Source organism: Pomacea canaliculata, linkage group LG13, assembly GCF_003073045.1.
Source record: "Pomacea canaliculata isolate SZHN2017 linkage group LG13, ASM307304v1, whole genome shotgun sequence".
Lineage (NCBI taxonomy): Eukaryota > Metazoa > Mollusca > Gastropoda > Architaenioglossa > Ampullariidae > Pomacea > Pomacea canaliculata.
The window spans coordinates 2152197-2169471 of record NC_037602.1 but is presented as its reverse complement, the minus strand read 5'-3'; the positions used below and the strand labels follow the sequence as shown (position 1 = coordinate 2169471).

Genomic DNA, 17275 nt, shown 5'->3' with positions numbered 1-17275 from the left:
TCAGTTTTTGTCACCATGTTTGATTCTGTGTTGTCTCCATTGAATGACTGCGACTGTCTACTCGTCGATCTCTCTGGCCCCTCACTGGGCAAAATTCAAAAGGCTCAGAATAATCTCGCACGTACCGTTTTATGTGGGCAAAAAGCCGACCATACATCATATATCATCCCTCTTCTGTGAGCTTCATTGGCTGCCAGTTCGAGCTTGAACTGATTACAAATCGCCACCCTTGCTACAATTGTCTTCAATGGCAGTATCTTGGCATACTTGTCGGCCACTGGAGTCATTTTGCCCTTCTCTTTAAGCCTCCCACAAGACCGGAGAAATTCTTCTCATTTTCAGGCTCCACTGTTTGGAATTCTTTGCTACTTTCAAACTGCTTCTACGTTCGAAGCTTTTAACTCCGGTCTCAAACCGACTTCTTTAAGAAATATCTTTCATAGTCAAGCGTACTGTCCCCCAATCCTAACCTCAGACTAACGCAATGCACGTCCACAAGCAGAAACTGCCATAAATTTTTCACTCTAAACAAACAGTGAAAATCTGGCAATTTTCTGTCGGAAATGTAATTGTAAAACACTGCAATGAACTAACAAGACAACATCTTAAAATATTAAAGGAAAAATCTTCCATCTGCCTCTCGTATCCCCAGAAACACACAGAACACGGGACTGGCCGCCTGGCCTTGGCAGCTCGTCTAACAGGTAAACTGTCTCCCTGTCATACATCGTCTGTACCACTCTCTAGGGACTAAATCCTTTACACTCTGCCAGGCTCGACATTTTCACATTAATACAAGGCCATCGATCGAGGTTTTCGCACAAGAGCAGGTAAATCTTTGCAGATCGCTCAGGATGCCAGCTGCAGCAATGTCTACTGTGATGGCATCCTTCAGTTGAGGTTCTCTCCAGCTTGGATGTCTTCTGTAGGAGCTCTACATGAGGACTGTTACTGGCAGTCAGGATTAAAGGGCTAAACAAAAAAATCCATACATATTTTTTCTTTCTTCCTCCTTCGTTCATTACATTTCTTCTTTTTTCCACTTTATCTCTTCAATTTTTTTTGTCTCCCCATCCGCTTTCCTATTACTCTGTGTATGCGTGATATATGCATGTAGAATATTTACAGGCCTTTATGAAAAAATAGGTGTCACTGCAGCGCTATCTGACTTTTTGTTCAAATTTTGCTGTTGCCAGGCTGCCGAGGTCATGATTTAATGGGGTAATAGGTTCACACAGTCACGTGATTCAAGCTTATCTATGGACAGCAAGTAGGTACTTAGCCACATTGTCGGCAGTGTGTTATCGAGGATAGACCATGCAGCTGGAATTCTTTACATCAATAAATTTAACTTTTTCTTTCACAATCTGTGCATTTTTACGAGAAGTGTTCAGCAATCTGACTAGCAGCAAAGAGGAACGCCATCTGAAAAATAAATAAAATAAACAAGGGGAGTGAAGGACTAGAAGCAACTGAATGGTTTCCTCTCTTGCAGCTGTACTGTGAAATTGTAAAATAGTTGAGGATTAATGGTCAGCCACCTGCCACATGGGCGCATATACTTCTTTGATATAAAACAGTTAATATGTATCTTTACTAGGAGAAGAAACATTCTTTCAGAAAAACTTTGACACTTTTCATCATTGAGAAGTGATTCGTGGAAGGTAGATGTGGAAACTTGCTGACGACCTGTTTTCACAAACAAGGAAGGACAACCAATGTTTCTGCTTTTGTTCCTCTGCAAATTGACTTTTCACGGAAAGTAGCGAATATTTCTGAATCGTACTGTCTGGAACAAAGCTTTTGACGAGAGCTTTGCAGGACTCACAGAAAGCCTGTGGATACATTTATGTAACAGAAAGCAACGACAAAAAAGATGATGCGTGTTCTTTTTGTGGCAGTTTCCTTGCTGTTACAGGTAAGGGACAGTTTCCTCTATATTTTTAAACTATGAGGACATGAATTAGCTTAAGTTTCACAATCACTTTAGTCAGAATTATGGAATATAAACATTCAGAGGGAAAAGGGAGATGATACAGTGATGATGAACTTCGTCGTCAGATTTGTTACCTTATTGATGGTCGTAACACTGATGCTCATAATAATAAGCATCACATTAAGAAGCATCAATGTAAAAACAGTCGTGTATTATGTGATTTTGTTATTTTACTGGTGTTTCATTTTGTAGACATCATTCATTTTGCGGAGGAGACAAGGGGAGCAGAGGTAGAGCCAGAACGAGAAGCAGTTGAAAACTTTGCAATGTAATCAAAAATATTCAATGGCCTTGGACTGTTTTTTTTTAACACAGTAGCAATGCCATCAGCAGTGATTGTATGGCATCCATCACTAAATTATTTTTCCATAATCGTCGTCCTAAAAAATTACTCCAAAATTTTAATTTAACTTAATCTGCTGAAGCAGAAAATGGAAAAGCGATAGTGTTTTCAATGTTCGTTTTAGTTAAACGAAATAGACCGTGTAACCTTTGCCCTGCACTAAATATGATTTTTAAAAGCCAAGGAAAGATGTTCAAAAACTCTGCAGATATTTTATTAGCCTCTTTATTAAACAGGTTTCGATCTGCAATATAAAGAAAATATTTAAGTAATGTTTTTGCACCCCACTTCCCTTGCGACGATAAGCTACTTCGGGGTTGATGAATGCATTTAGAAAAGATTGATAGCCCTGTTCGGTTTTTCTCTCTGTTAGCTACTTCAAATGAAAACGATTAGGGGGGATAATTTGACGGAGCCGGAAATGACGCATCGGAAAGAAAGATATTTATCTCGCTCGCAAAGACTGAAACTACTTACAAAACAAACTGGTTTCCCTGCAACGAAGGAAGGCTTGAGCCCTTGAGGGTAGATCACTTAGAGGGACAGGGCAGATGCTGAACTAAGTATGAGTCACGAGAATGTGTTTCATGAATCAGGAAGAATTCCCTCCCCTCCATATTTTCCTGAAGAGACATTTTCAACGTTTCTGGAAAATAGAAAAAAAGATAACCACTGCTCCACGAATACTTTGATTTCCCTCACCCCACCCCTCATAATTACCAGTGCGTGTTCTCTCCCTTTTAAACGTTGTTTGAAGTGTTCATCGTCCTTTCAAGTATGTGTACTAAAAGCAGTAAATCCGATTTCAAGTCGGAAAGTGCAGGATCGAAGTGCTCTCCCCTGGATCCTAGATTCTTCGAGCAAGTCTCATTAGACAGGGACGGACACGGTAGACAAAACATTTGAAGTTGGTCCTGGGGAAATTCGAAGATTTAATAATGACCTTTTACTTCTCGACTCGCTATTGTCGTAGTGAGCACACGACCGCAGTCCATTTTCCGTTGGTCTCGTGAAGAGAAACACTAATTGACTGTAACTCTGAGGTGAGCTGCTTTTATAGCCTCACGAACAACATCAATAGTAATCGATGAGAAATGAAATGTTGCTTTTCCAAATCATCACTGGGGCTTCTATAGTATGGATCCATTGCCTAGTGCATAAAGGTCTCGTCCACCCACGCATCTCCAAGACTATTTGAAAAACAAGGGAGAGAGATTGAGAGAACAGATTGAGTCATGAAGTTACGATGAAGAAGAGATTAAGGCAAAGTATGCGAACAAAATAAAACAGGACACAAAAAAGAGCAAACACGAGAAGAAGAGAGCAGAAAAAGATGAAGAGAAGAATGAGTTAAACCTTTTCATTATTTATATTAAGACCTGTCTATAAATGTAGACTTCCGACTTGAAAAGGAAAAGGAAGGCAATTTCACCACTGTCTTGTCCGCTTGTGATTTAGGAATCACCTTTGCTGTCTCCAGGCATTTACAACACCTAAAGGACCTAAAGACTTGTTTCATTTCCTTTAGTGTGTGCACTGTGGAAAAGTTCATCATACCTGGGTATCTAAATTAAAGGTAGTTGGAGGTAGCTCCCCAAGCCAAAAGTATTTGTTGTCAGTGCATACTTTTTAACTATCGATGATGATGATGATGATGATGATGATGATGATGATGATGATGATGAGGAGGAGGAGGAGGAGGAGGAAAATTCTGCGTTCGGTCCACTCTGTGCTTATCTCTTTCCGCAGGAAGCCCAGACTGAGCGATCTGCTGTAATTCTGATGTAGTTTTCTGTAAAAAAATTCCTCCTTCCAACACACTGTAATTTTCGTTATTGCGTTTTGACCCTCATTATATAACGAATATAATATTTTTGTGTAAAATGGTGTAGTTTATATTAGGGTTGGATGCAAAATAAATAGAAAAACGGATTGGAACTATATACTACCCAGGAGCGTTTCGGCCCGCGGCGTTAAAAGTTGGTCTTGGCCAGAGACTACCCCCACTTGAGCTTAATTTCTGCATGTGACCGTAAATGACCTAAAAATAAGTAATTTCATCAAGTATAGGAGAGAATAAACTTTAATTTGAGACCAAATATCTGGGGAATTCGATAAAAAAAAAATAACTATAATTGAATGTGAAAAATTTAAACAGCAATTTGTTATGGACACGAAGTTGTATTCTCAAGGAAATGCAAGCGCCACCATTAGGTCAGCTCTGTTGGGTCACATCCGTTATAATCCAGATAGAACCTTGAGGTTAACTAGGACTGTATGCCACCTAATTATTCATCCATGTAAGGTGTATGATATGTTAGTATGCATGTTCTCTGCCTGAGATTGTACCTTTCTGCAATTTGATAAAAAGCAAAATTAGAAGATCACACAGCACACTTTGATGCCACTCTGAAGTATTGTTGGACAAGATGAATAAATACACTTGGTGAAAGAGCTTATGAATTCGTGGATTTTACTAAATGTTTGTGCCTGAATGTCCAGAAATTTTTTAAGAGAAGCTTATTGTGTTATTATATATTATAATTATTGATAGACTGACCTTTTAAATCAGCATTTTATTAATTTTCAGTTTCGATTACCATGAATTATACTGTTCATACTTCATAACTTCGGAACTATTTAAGATAGAGAAAAAGCTCAGTATCATTGAAATCAGGATGACATCTATGTACTTTTCTTTTTTCTTATTATTGACTAAAAAAATCAACTACATTAGCTGATGTTTCTCCCATTTCTCTCTCTCTCATCTTCGTACACTGTCTGCCTTCACTTTGTCGTTCAGCTCCTCTGATCTCCCTGACCATTTGCACTCCTTTACGAAACTCGCTACAAAACTCTTTTTCGAGTCAAGCTCTGTTGACCTGAAAAGAACAAATACCACCAATACATTTTGGATTCCTCACATTTGATTAAGGCGCCGTGCCTGCTCATACTGATTTTCAATATGTTTGTCTCTGATTGACACATCTCGCTGCTCTTTCGACCCCCATCGTCACGAGAATTTTGTTGGCCCCAATTCCGGGGCCTACCTTTTTATGTTTGCGTGAAATTGGAGATCCGAGTGCAGGAAGCTTTCAGTTGTGTTCTGGTTCAACGCCGGGTAGAGAAAAGGAGGCACGAAAATTGCTCCAACGAAGAGTTTTTGTGATATGGGACTTGGGTGAGCTTTTTTGTAAGTTCTGTGGACATGGGAAGCAAGAGCTAGCACATGTACACACCCACGGACATGACCGGGCATGCACAAACCATAGATATACAAGTCAGACACACACACACTCCTGCAAATTACAAAAAACTTACCCCATATTCCAGACTTGAAGGGGATAAGTTGGATTGTTCCTCTCGACCCAAATTACCTTAAGAAGAATACTTCTTCAAATGTTATCCTTAGCACCTTACTTCTTCAATGAACGTGAATGTTAGTAAAATAACAATAATAATAATATAAACAACGGCAATGTTATTTTTTTATTTACTTCACCCTCTAAATCATTGTCACCCAAGTTTCCACTGTAGCTACAGTCCGTAAACGTTACATCCATCAAAAGTGACATTTTAGAGAAAGGCCATTTGGGGAACAGCAGGCTAACAATGTCTTTTTCTCCTTTCTTTTGAAAATTGGTTTTTTTCCGTGATAATGTTTCACACACCGAAATGATGTTGTGACTGCGTGACTCTTGGCGCTGGGTACTCTTTTATTCTCTGTTTTGCTAACCGAATGGCAAAAGAGAATTTGGTACGAAACAGGTTTTTGCTGAGGCAGGAAAAGTGGGTTGGTGTGATTAAACGGAAAATGAGTTTTAGGAGTGTCGGATGCTGTTTAGAAAACTTTGAATCCGTTATCTGAAAATCTTTCTTTTCTTAATGCTTGTGGGAAAGTTTCCTTTCCTTCAATCTCTCTTCCTGTTAAACACTTTCCCACATTTTCTTTTACCTTACTTTGTGTCCGCTTCTTCTTTCGTCCTGAAAGCTGTGCGGTATTGTCTTCTCTCTCTCCCTTTCTCTCTCTGTGTTAGAGAGAGAACTAAAAAGAGAGGCATAAAGATACAGGATAAGTTTCCAAAGTATTTACAGGGACAGTTGTAGGCAGGATTAATGTGCTAATGGCTCTGTTTACTAATGAACAGCCTACGCAAGTCTCTGATGTCTGACGACCATCGCATGTTGGGAGGCTGTACACCAGACTAAGTTTAGCTGCACATTTCGCCAGTCCTGTGATCGAGAGACTAATAGTCTTTGCTATACAAGATGGGGATACGTCTGCTTTACCTGTGACACGATCTGTGTCAGACCACTAGGGTTGGGTTTCACTCTTGCTTTGTTAGAGAAAAAAGACAGGGAAAAAAGTAAGAGGGATGAAGAGGACAGAAAAAGAAACCGATTACGTAAAAGGTAGTGAAAAACAAACACAACAATAAATAAACAAAAGTAATAAATAAACAAAAACAAATATTCATGCAAAATCTCATAAATTAACATACACACCTATGTTAGGTGGCAGAAAGGTAGGTGAAACAAACCATACCGTACAGAAAGGTCTCTGGAGGATTTTGTTAGGGTTCTATATCATCGTAAATCACGCTGATGCAGAAAACAGCTAGATTAAACGAATAATGAAAAAAAAAACAACAACCCGTGGCTCTAAGACCAACCCGCCCCCTGCATCAGTGACAGCCAGTTGAGGTCAGAGGTCGCTGGAAGAGCCATCCATCACGTGAATGATTGAGACCAGCGATGTAGCGACATCAAGTCAAACACGCTTAAAAGGCGGCGACATTAGCCTCGGCCAGCATCTCAGCCTGCGTCTGATGCCGACACTGCCCGACTTCCGAGGGCTGAAAGCCACGCGTCTGGCCGCTGGGAGAGGTCCTGATGAGGCCATTAATTCCACCCTACACACATACGCTGCCACAGAACCACCGCTCGTGATTCTACCCACCTCTCACCCCCACTACCCTTACCTTGTACATAATCACCATTCTCGGCAAGAAACTATTTGCGCACTTCATCTTATCTAACTCCTTGTGTTCTTGCCGGAGGAAGTGGCCCCAACCCACCCGTTACCCATCCACACCTTATTTAGATACCCTTTTCAAGTTCCGTGATTTTCTACCTGACACGACGGGAACAGGTAGTACGGGATGTGATACACCGATCAGTTTAATTTTTTTCCTACCAAACAAACATAACATGCCTATACGATAGCAATTCTCATGGATACGTACTCCATCACAGGAACTAAGTGAAGCTAATTTTTTTTAAAGGGAAGAAGATAGTTTAAAGGAAGTGTTATCGCTCAAACACAGCACCCTTGTTACTATAAACTTTGTAACAAAAAAGCTTTTTATGGGCTTTTATAGCAATTATTCTCCTGGGCAGCTGAAACATTTTGCGGCCAAAAAGTGTTGCGCCTCGAGTGCATTGGTTTGGAATTGCAAGCTTCATTTACAGTGTGAAGTAAGGCTCAGGGTGTCCAGAAATTTTTTCATTTATTTATTTCAAGACCACTTTATGGAATGTATTATTAATTTTTGTATTTTACTAGCATATGTTTTATTACAAACATATCACCAATTATTTTTTATAAGAGACAGATACAGGCAGACAGGAAGGCACTATCGAGAATGTCATTAAGCTTATTTCAACTAATTTTACTGCCTGCTTCATCCGTTTCCCACGATATGGAATCGAGAAAGCTAGAGAGTGCTTCAAGGCTATATTTTTTTTTTTTGTTTTTGTTTTTTTTATTCAGAGCTGCCAGGTTGAGACCGATGGCCGCTTTTTTCTTGGCTTTCTTGAGTATCTCAATTCTGATAACCGCAATTTCTCTGGAGAGTGCTGTGACGGTGCTGAAGACAGTTCAGGGATGTGTCAGGATCCATGTGACCTGCTCTTCCAAGCATCCGTGACTGGGTTGAATGGGTAAGCAATCATTACATCTATTTTATACTATAAGTAGTAATTTTTTCCATGGGATTCACCTACTTGTTGCATCAAGGTTAAAGACACATTTCTTTCATCATCAGCAGTTGTTCGCTTGCATGTAGCTTGCTTATCTACCACTTCATATTAGTGACACAAGTATTTATGTCAAAATCACAGAATGGCGTGAAGTCGGTTGCAACAACATCCCTCATTTCTAAATCTTAGTAAATATTATTGGATTCTTCATCCTTTGCATTTCTAACTAACCGTGTTAAAGTTTCCGTGTACACAGCAACACAAACCTCAGCTTGGTGATTCATAACTGCACAGGAATGAAAGACAGCAAAGAAAAAGTTTCATCATGTCTCAGTTTTTTCCATAGTCCGAAAATCGTTTCAGCTGAGATTTTTAACCATTTCCCCAAGTGCTAAAAAAATCCTTGTTTGAATTGAAAACAGCAACAGGTAATGCTTCAATGCTGTTTCCGTCTGTCTGTAGAATCAGAGAGTCCTTTTGAAAAATCGCCTAGGAGTGTCTTGTGAACAGGTAATTTCAAAACGAAAAACTATCGCAACAAATGAAGCTGGACAGTGTTTCAGATACAAAAAAGTCTTCTCTATCCACTTGTTTGTCTCCTTCCGACTGAAATCCCTTTGTTAAAGGCTGCTGACTGTGTTGACAGGTTTGAAGTGAAATACACCAAAGCTGTCTTCATATTATTTTTTAACTTGCGTACCTCACTTTCGAAGTTTCAACAGGTAACAAGAAAGAATGGAGAGTATTTTGAATTCATAAAGGGAGTTGATTGCCATCTGAACGAAGGCGTCGAGAAATTCTCGATGATGTTCTACGAGAACAAAAGACCTGAATAGTGACAGAAATGTTCTCCATCTGTCATGTTGTTCTCTGTGCACTTAAAGTTTTGGTTACCTTGACAAATAAAAAAATACAACAAAAATTAGAAGTCTGGAGTTTCCTCTGCCTCCAGTGTCTCCAGATCCCAAGTTTCTAATCAAGTAAAGCTTTTCCAGCCTGGAAGCTTCGGCTAAATGGAAGTAGCATGTCTTGAATAAAGACGATCGACTTGCTAACCGAGTCTGCTTCAAGATGGTTTCCTTGATCTCAGCCCCAGACGCCTTCGTGCTACGTGCAACGATTGTCTGGAAGGTTCTTTGGTCGCCCGTGAGGTCCTGCCTGCTGGAGCAGAAGATGTCCAGCAAGAACTAGCGGTTTGAACCAAGTTTGGACCTGGTAATGGCTAGGGGCAGGCCAAATAATTTAGCATGTCCCTAGCGGTTTATTTAACCTTAGTTTGGACCTGGTAATGGCAAGGGACATGCTCACGTATTTGGCCTGCATTGGACAAGGAGCATCCAAATGTTCTTGCATCCTAGCCGCAAGAGACAACCCAAAATTGTGACTTGCTGACAGCAAGACGAAATAACTCATTAAATTATGGGATTTAACTAATTTAAACTTGTAAAAATATGAGGCTTCGTGTCACTGAAAATAAGTTGCTAATAAGGAAAGGTCATTAAGAGGCAACATTTTCAGCGAAGTGCAAAAATTAAAACTGCACTCATTTGACTTTTCAAAGGGAAGTCTTAAACTTTTAAATCAACATTCGGGAAAGTTTTACCCGCTGATGCCTTGCATGTTTCCAGGAGTAAACCCTTCAAGAAGTCATTTATTTTATCACCCTTTCTCTCGGTCTCTCTCTCTCTCTCGGTCTCTCTCTCTCAAAGGCCTTTTTTGAAGGAGATGAAAATGATAATGATTAAGAGAAGAAGAAAGGTAAGAAGCACAGGATTAGAAGACAGAAGATGAGGGGAACACGAGATTCGTAGTTATCCAAAACATTTAAACACAATAATAGAAAAACATTAAATATTTGATTTACAGTGTTTTTTACTCACTGTTTGTTTCAGACTCAACACAATCACTCGCCGGCTGTCTGATCGACCTTTCAACTCCAGTAGCCACCCAAACACAACCTTCCAATTCCTGAGTCAGGGTTTGACCAATCCGCTCGTCTTTACTTTCGACGAGTGGCCGGCAAGTGTTGCTCATCTATTTGGATTTTTTTAAAAAATAATAATATTTTTAAATATTTTGTTGTTATTTCAAATATTTTGCTGAAATAGCTGAATAATCGTTTGGAATTCTTTTATTACTGAGGGGCGACATGCATACTACATTTCTAAGCCCAACAGCAGAGGTCCTTTCGGTCTATCCCCTTATAATGGCTTATTCCCTCCATGCCCCTTAAACTTCAAATTACACATTGGATGAAGTGAAACTCCATCGTTCTGTATTAAGGCAGGAGAGGTTTAATCAATACCCAGTTCATCCCCAGTTAAGTGCTTGTAAACAAATGATACTAAAAACTCCACCCGACTCAAAGCGTTTGCTATTTTCAATCAACGACATAATTAAGATATTGCGGTTGGATAAAAGCCGGTTTAAAGTGACCATAGATAAAACCGAAAACCCATTCTTCAAGCACTCATGAAAGCCCGAAGAATTGTTCAGTGAAACGTAAGCAAGCAAATTAACATTTATTTGTGAACATAAAAGGGTCTTGAACCTGAGAAGCCATGCAATGCGATCGAGTGGATTGCCTTGTGGGCGTAGCATGCATGTGTGTGTGTGTTTGTTTGTTTGTTCACGTGTATGTGTTTGTGCGTGTGTTTCTGTTGCCTGAGGCGGACATTGTGTTTTCTTGCAAGATTTCCCCTAAAAATTTGCTTTCCTGGTAAACACGTCACGTCAAACAAAACAAAACATTCAACAAAAATTAGAAATTGCTCCTTCATTACTCCGCGCACTCCCACGCTTGCATTAGGACGAAGACATCCCTAAAAGAAATCTCCTTCCTAAGAATGTTCCTCTTGAGTTTCAAGGGAGCAAGAATCCTCTATCATTTCTGACAATGACAAACCATCATAATCGCTTTTCAAAATTTGTGATTATTGTTTAATGATGTTGACATGTCTTGCCCGTCGCACCGATCTGCAGGTCCAAAAAGTCGAAAAGCAATTGAGTAAAGTGAAGCCACAGAAATTCTTATTTACTAGTAAATGATGTATCCCATTGTCACTTGTAACCCCTGTAGAAGCAACTATGGGAGGGCACAAATTAAGCATAGACTGAATTAAGAATTTAGAACCATGAAAAGTTACTGACTTGTCCAAATAAATTTACGTATACCATTTTTTGAGTCATGTTTTACGAAGGATTTAATGACAGCCATGTCAAAATATCTTTTGCATAAGGGTTTTTCGAAGACTGTTTCTCAATCCCATCCCCCAAATAAGGACATGTCATGAAGACATGGTCTTTCAGTCTTTGCACCAATAAGACAACCACATTTATTTTCTTTCTTTTTCGCATCTTATGGCATAAGACGAGATTATCAGACACACTGTTCTTTAAGTGCGAATGACACATGTCTCAACTACAGCTGTAGGTGCATTAGAAATCTTCTTTCGGATATGACATCTGCAGATGTATATAATATGTTCGGTTCGATTATAAGTTTTTCAAAAGGAGCCTAATAATAACTTCAAGCAACAAGTCTTAAGCTTTTGGGTGTCAATAAGTAATATGAGATACATAATCAAGAAGCTATTGCCGTAACTGCAGTCGTTTCCAACGAGGCCAGGGGTCTTCCTGAAATGACTTCTTGCTTCACAGTTGTATCCCTTGCTTGCTCACAACGGCTGCCTGGGTTGAAATGATAAGCTGACTGCCTCGTCCTTCTGTCCATTAACAGATGTGCGTACAAGTCACCATAGAGATCGACGACGTGGACATGATCTACACAGACGGTCGCCCAAACAAAATGGAGCTCGTGGACACCATGAGCCTGCTGGTGACGTCACAGGCACCTTCCGCCATGTACATGTATACACCGGAAACACTGATCGGGAGTCGGCGCGGGCATCCTTTCAGGTCAGGTGACCGGTCTGTTTGAGCGCAGTATTGTCAGACTAAATGAAACAGATAAATGCATTCTTTCAATTACAATTTTTTTACATATCTGTGGAAATACTCCTCGTTGCCAGGGGAAAACAATCTTCGAAAGGTCTGCCGACATAATTTGTTGTGGACCTTGAACTGGTTCTTCAATGCCAGTTTGATTAAACTCATTTCAGCCGAGTGTTCCTGAGCATTAGTAGGACATTCATTCCAGGACTAATTTAAACCTGAAGCTCACTATTTTATGTCTCATTTGAGGAAAATCACATTCTTTATCTGTGTTACTCAAGGCTAAGATCAGAGGTTTCGACTAAATCATTTGACTAAGGTTGTGAACAACCAAACCATCCTTTCTCCCCAAGGATCATCTAAGGTTTAGTAAATCAAAGGAAGTGGGTCGTAAACAGCTAGCGAGGATTTGAGTTCAGTTTCGTTTGAAAGATTTATCCTTATCGGTGAAGAAAGGTCAAGAGTAAAGCTGATTTGACCTGATTTCGATTTCACCCAAATATTGTCGCAAAATGTCCAATTGGTTCTTGACCATTTCTTTAGACTTTGTAACACTGTGTAAAGACGCCTATAAGGCCATTGATACGCACACAGATTCTGCTTCAACCACTAATTCACAGTTAATATTTCACAAACCTTAGTTTACATGTTATGAGGGTTTTCCCCTCAATTTCTAGTCTATCAATATTCCTTTGTTTCTCTCTTTGTCTGTTTTTTTTTTTCTCTTTATCTTTATGTCTTTTTGTCTGTCTGTCTGTCAGCTTGTCTTTCTGTTAGCAAAGAGAGAGTTTAGTAAAGGTTCTCTTTATTCCCTTTAGCATGAATGCAAACAAGTTGTCATTGCAATAAATCGAACAGTTGATTGATTGTAGATTGAAAGTGGCTTACCGCTTTGACTGGGATGAGCATGCAGACGACATTATCCTCGAGGATTCTGCTCACATCACGAAAACCAACACCCTGCTGTGTCCTGGAGCTACGACCAGTCTCGCGACTAGCTCATCAAGCATTAGCATCATTGACAGCTCCCTCAGACCAGCAACATCGTCCTCTGTTGCAAGATCTTCTACCCTGTCCTTACCGCCTTCGTCACCCACAGATATTAAAATTCAACCCACAACGACACTTCATCAAACTGCCGAACTCTCTACATCCTCTATACTGGAAACATCCTTCGTTTTGCAGATGATAATATCAGAGTCCTCTGTGATGACAGAACGCAGTGCTGTAACAAGTGGGTGGACAGAACTTATCGTTGAAACGGATTTTACTTCAGAGACCTCGACGAAGGCAACACAAAACTCGGCTAGCGACTCTCCTATCCACCCAACACAAAGCCTGAAAGTCGACTCCAGCACCGAACCTTCTCATTTTTCCATGTCCTCTATCCTATTCACAGAAATGTCGCCTACGCCGACGAGAGATATGTCTTCAAACATTTTAGCTGCGACCTCGACATCAACAGAATTTAAAGAGACATCGTCGTTTCCGTCATACACGGAGGTTCCAGATGAAAATGGGAACAAGAGCAGTCCAGTCGTCATGACGGAATCACCAGATGAGCCTATGAAATATTGGGAGTTGATACTCGGTTGTGTACTAGGAGGCATGGCTCTCATCTCCCTCCTTGGCTTCCTTTTCTACCTGCGAAAGCAAAGGTGAGGGATGTATAAGGTGGGTTAGTAAAGTAGTACAGCTCACGTTTAGAAACACTACGAAGCGCAAACACCACCCTCTACTTCCCCCAGATATATTATTCTTCTGGTTCCTATTCATCCCCAGTGGAGCATAGGGCCGCATCTCAATAGGTAAAACTGTTGCAATAATTATTCCCACGCAGAAAATGTTAAAGCCGTTTTAGTGATGTGATGTCACTGGGTCATACAAGATGTCGTCACGAGATGTCATACCATGTCATTATCCTGTCGTGTTTAATTAACTTTAAATGAACCATAAATATCTCTAAGCATCTTGATAGCTTTGTGTAATATGACAGAAATTTGCTAATGTGATCCCCAGTAAAAACATATTTTCAGCCCTCCTTAATTTTTACTTTTTTCTATTTAAAGAATTATTTACGCCCACATGAAATCTCACTCTCAGAGTAAAAAAAAAGTTTCTGGCAATCCAAAGAACTCATGGAGACTACAGAAATGCAGCAGACATTTAATCCTCACAGCACCTACTCAACTATTAAGTCTAACTGTCCCAAAATATCGGATAGTTAGTCGGGAGGGGCTGTGACGGGGAGAGTAATGAAGTTTGCACCTCGATAGATTAATTTTGCCTTCGGTAATGACACCGAAGTTAGCGAAAGGAGGGCTGGAGGGGAAGTGCATTAACGGCAAACCTTGGAGACTGCGAGTTGGTCTGCATGGCCGCTGCATGAGAAAGTTACCGAGTTCTTCAGCATCGTGCTCCGAGTGCTGCAGGCTGTAGCAACACACTGTGGGAAGTAAGCAGCTCCCGGTCATGCTTGATGATAGTTTAGTGCTGCCATCAACAAACTTTGTTGCCCTTGTCTCTTCAGCGTTGTCAAATTTCATCAGAAATGTTGTTTGAAACCTTCATTATTTACACTTTCTTCTCCCTTCGCTTGATTTTCCCATCTTCCCCGAGTGTATTTATTTATGTTTGCACGTGTGTGTCGTGCACCTTCTTCCCTAACTGAAGGTCCACGATTTTGTACGAAGGTCTCTACTTCTATAAAAGCCACAACTGAATTTAGCTATTTGTCAGTACGTGATCACATGTCTCAATCGTGTATCCGTCCCCCGTCTCTTCTCTCCCTTTGTTCATTTTCAATTCTGTATACTGTTATCTCCCCTTTCTCCCTTTTCCCTGTAGTGTGCGTCACTCACACTCAAGTCCGCCGTCTCGGCTCCCTAAAAATTAGCCTAACAAGTTTCTTCCTGTTTTCGTGGTTCTTCTTCGATTAACGAAAGCAAGGAAGAAGTCTGAAGCTGCAAAACTTCGAGAGAAGCCTTGAATGCCCTTTCTGTAGTCTGTGCCCAAACCCTTGGATCGTGTGAAACAGTTCAGTTCTTACGAGGACAGCAAACTTGTTCTGTTCAGTAGACCTTGTAAAGTAATTTGTTTAGTGTCCTTAAACAGTCACTAAATCTATTCAGCATTTTCCAGGTGAACAAACGCAATACTACAATAAATTCTTTGAGACAATTTTACTAAATTCCTTGTGTCAGGTAAAAGGGGATTCTTATTAATGTACTGATATAGTTGTGACTATGTCGGCCAGTCTACCCTTGACTTGCATGCTGGACATTTCTTTCTTACTGCTTGGCTTCTGTTATTTTCACTTAAGGCAGGCTTTAAATAGAGAACTTTTGTGGTGAGATTTCGGGATTGTGAATGAAATAGTAAACAGCGACAGATGGATCGTGTACACACCTTTTGATATGTTTTATTGGTTGACATTAACAAGTTTGTTGAGAAACATATTTTTTTATAATCGAATGTGGTATGGTGTATAATGTATAATGTACAGGGAACTGTTGATGTACTTTTGAGCACTGATGTTTTTTTCTCTATCTCGACAGAGCAATGTTGAAGCGGCAGGAAATTTATACAGTGACCCCTCGACTTGTCAGCGTTGTGGAAGAAAACGGAACAGCTGGGAGAAGTGACATTCCAGTTGAGACAGCAGAATATTAAGATTACTTTGTTACATAGCATATTCATTTTGAGACAACAGAATATTAAGAACATGTTGTTTTGTTAAATATTCATGTTGGGACAGCAGAATATTAGAAATGTGTTACTTTACCTATTGATATCATCATCATCATCATCATCAATTGTCAATCATCATTTTATTATTATTATAAGAAATAATATGCTGTAATAATAACTGTAGTAGTAGCTGCAGCCTCAACTGAGAGGGCTGATGAGCTGTATCTAGTCAAGAGCTGACCAGTTTTGTTTAGTTATTAGTCATTAGATATCACCGCATCTTGAAAATGTCTATGACAGTGTATCAATTCACTAGTACTCATTGTACATTACACGCTTCATTTCAATTTTAAGCAAAACGATTGCCCATCCCTGACCTAGACTCCTCGTCAGATAAATTTATTTGACATTTGAGATGAGATAAAAGCGTTGTCACAACATTTGTAAAATGTGATTTCTGTTTTACCTGAGCTGCTTGTCGGGTGTGGGTATATCTAGTCGATTTGTCAAATAGTCATTTTTCAAATAAACTTTTGGGCATTTTAATCACAACAAAATGCTGAAAACATAATTTTATGTTTGAAGACTTGTAAACTTTTGTGGATTCAGTCACTGCCATTATCTTTATACTTTTTACAAAAAAAATGCCATTTTGATGAAATGATTTATCTCTGATGACTATGAACTGACTACACTTCTTTGGAACAGGAGGTTCAATTTCGTTCTTGTTAATCATGCACTGCCCCACATCACATGTATATTAATATGCCAAATAAATACTAATTGGTCTAGTTTGGATTACTGTTTGTTTGTGGTTGGTCTAACTCTGATTAAGTTTTAGTGACTCATTTAATTACATCTGTTTTCGTCTTTTTGTTCGTCTATAGCGCGTCGGTACACGTCTGGTGAGTTGTAAATAGTTTGTAATGACTGGGTGAAGGTGAGTACAAGATACAATTTCCACAGATCTCAGTGAAAAACTCCTCGACATACACATACAACTATCTCCAGGCACAGAAAAACGTCCACAAACCGAAAGTCTCGATTTTGCTGAGAAAACGTTTAAGAGATAATTCGGTTCCACAGGGAGGAGATGAATGTCTTCCCATCCAGATTAGTGGCCCCCATTGAACATTCCAAGATTACGCCGACTGCGAATGGCCACCGGGATGTGCGAAACGAACGTCGCTCTTCCTATTCGGTGTCTCGTTACTGGCTGTCAAATAGAGTGATCATCTGAGATTGAATAGGCAAGGCGTTGAATTAGAATGCGGGTCTCTCAGTCTCTCCACCCTACTCTCCAAATCAAT

General features: G+C 39.8%; 1 protein-coding gene across 1 annotated transcript; it reads left to right on the top strand.

Annotated features, from left to right (window-relative positions):
* The first annotated feature begins 1288 nt into the window (after window positions 1–1288).
* Window positions 1289–16750, top strand: LOC112554712. Its single transcript, XM_025222684.1, has 6 exons — window positions 1289–1918; window positions 8113–8282; window positions 10214–10340; window positions 12061–12239; window positions 13148–13933; window positions 15833–16750. The coding sequence occupies exons 1-6, from the start codon at window positions 1877–1879 to the stop codon at window positions 15945–15947; spliced, it is 1419 nt and encodes a 472-aa protein (XP_025078469.1). The 5' UTR covers window positions 1289–1876; the 3' UTR covers window positions 15948–16750.
* Window positions 16751–17275: the final 525 nt, after the last annotated feature.

Coding starts and splice junctions, on each gene's coding strand:
- LOC112554712 (XM_025222684.1), top strand. CDS start 1,877: ATGATGCGTGTTCTTTTTGTGGCAGTTTCCTTGCTGTTACAG. Junction 1,919..8,112: donor CAGTTTCCTTGCTGTTACAG/GTAAGGGACAGT, acceptor TTTTTTATTCAG/AGCTGCCAGGTTGAGACCGA. Junction 13,934..15,832: donor TTCTACCTGCGAAAGCAAAG/GTGAGGGATGTA, acceptor CTATCTCGACAG/AGCAATGTTGAAGCGGCAGG.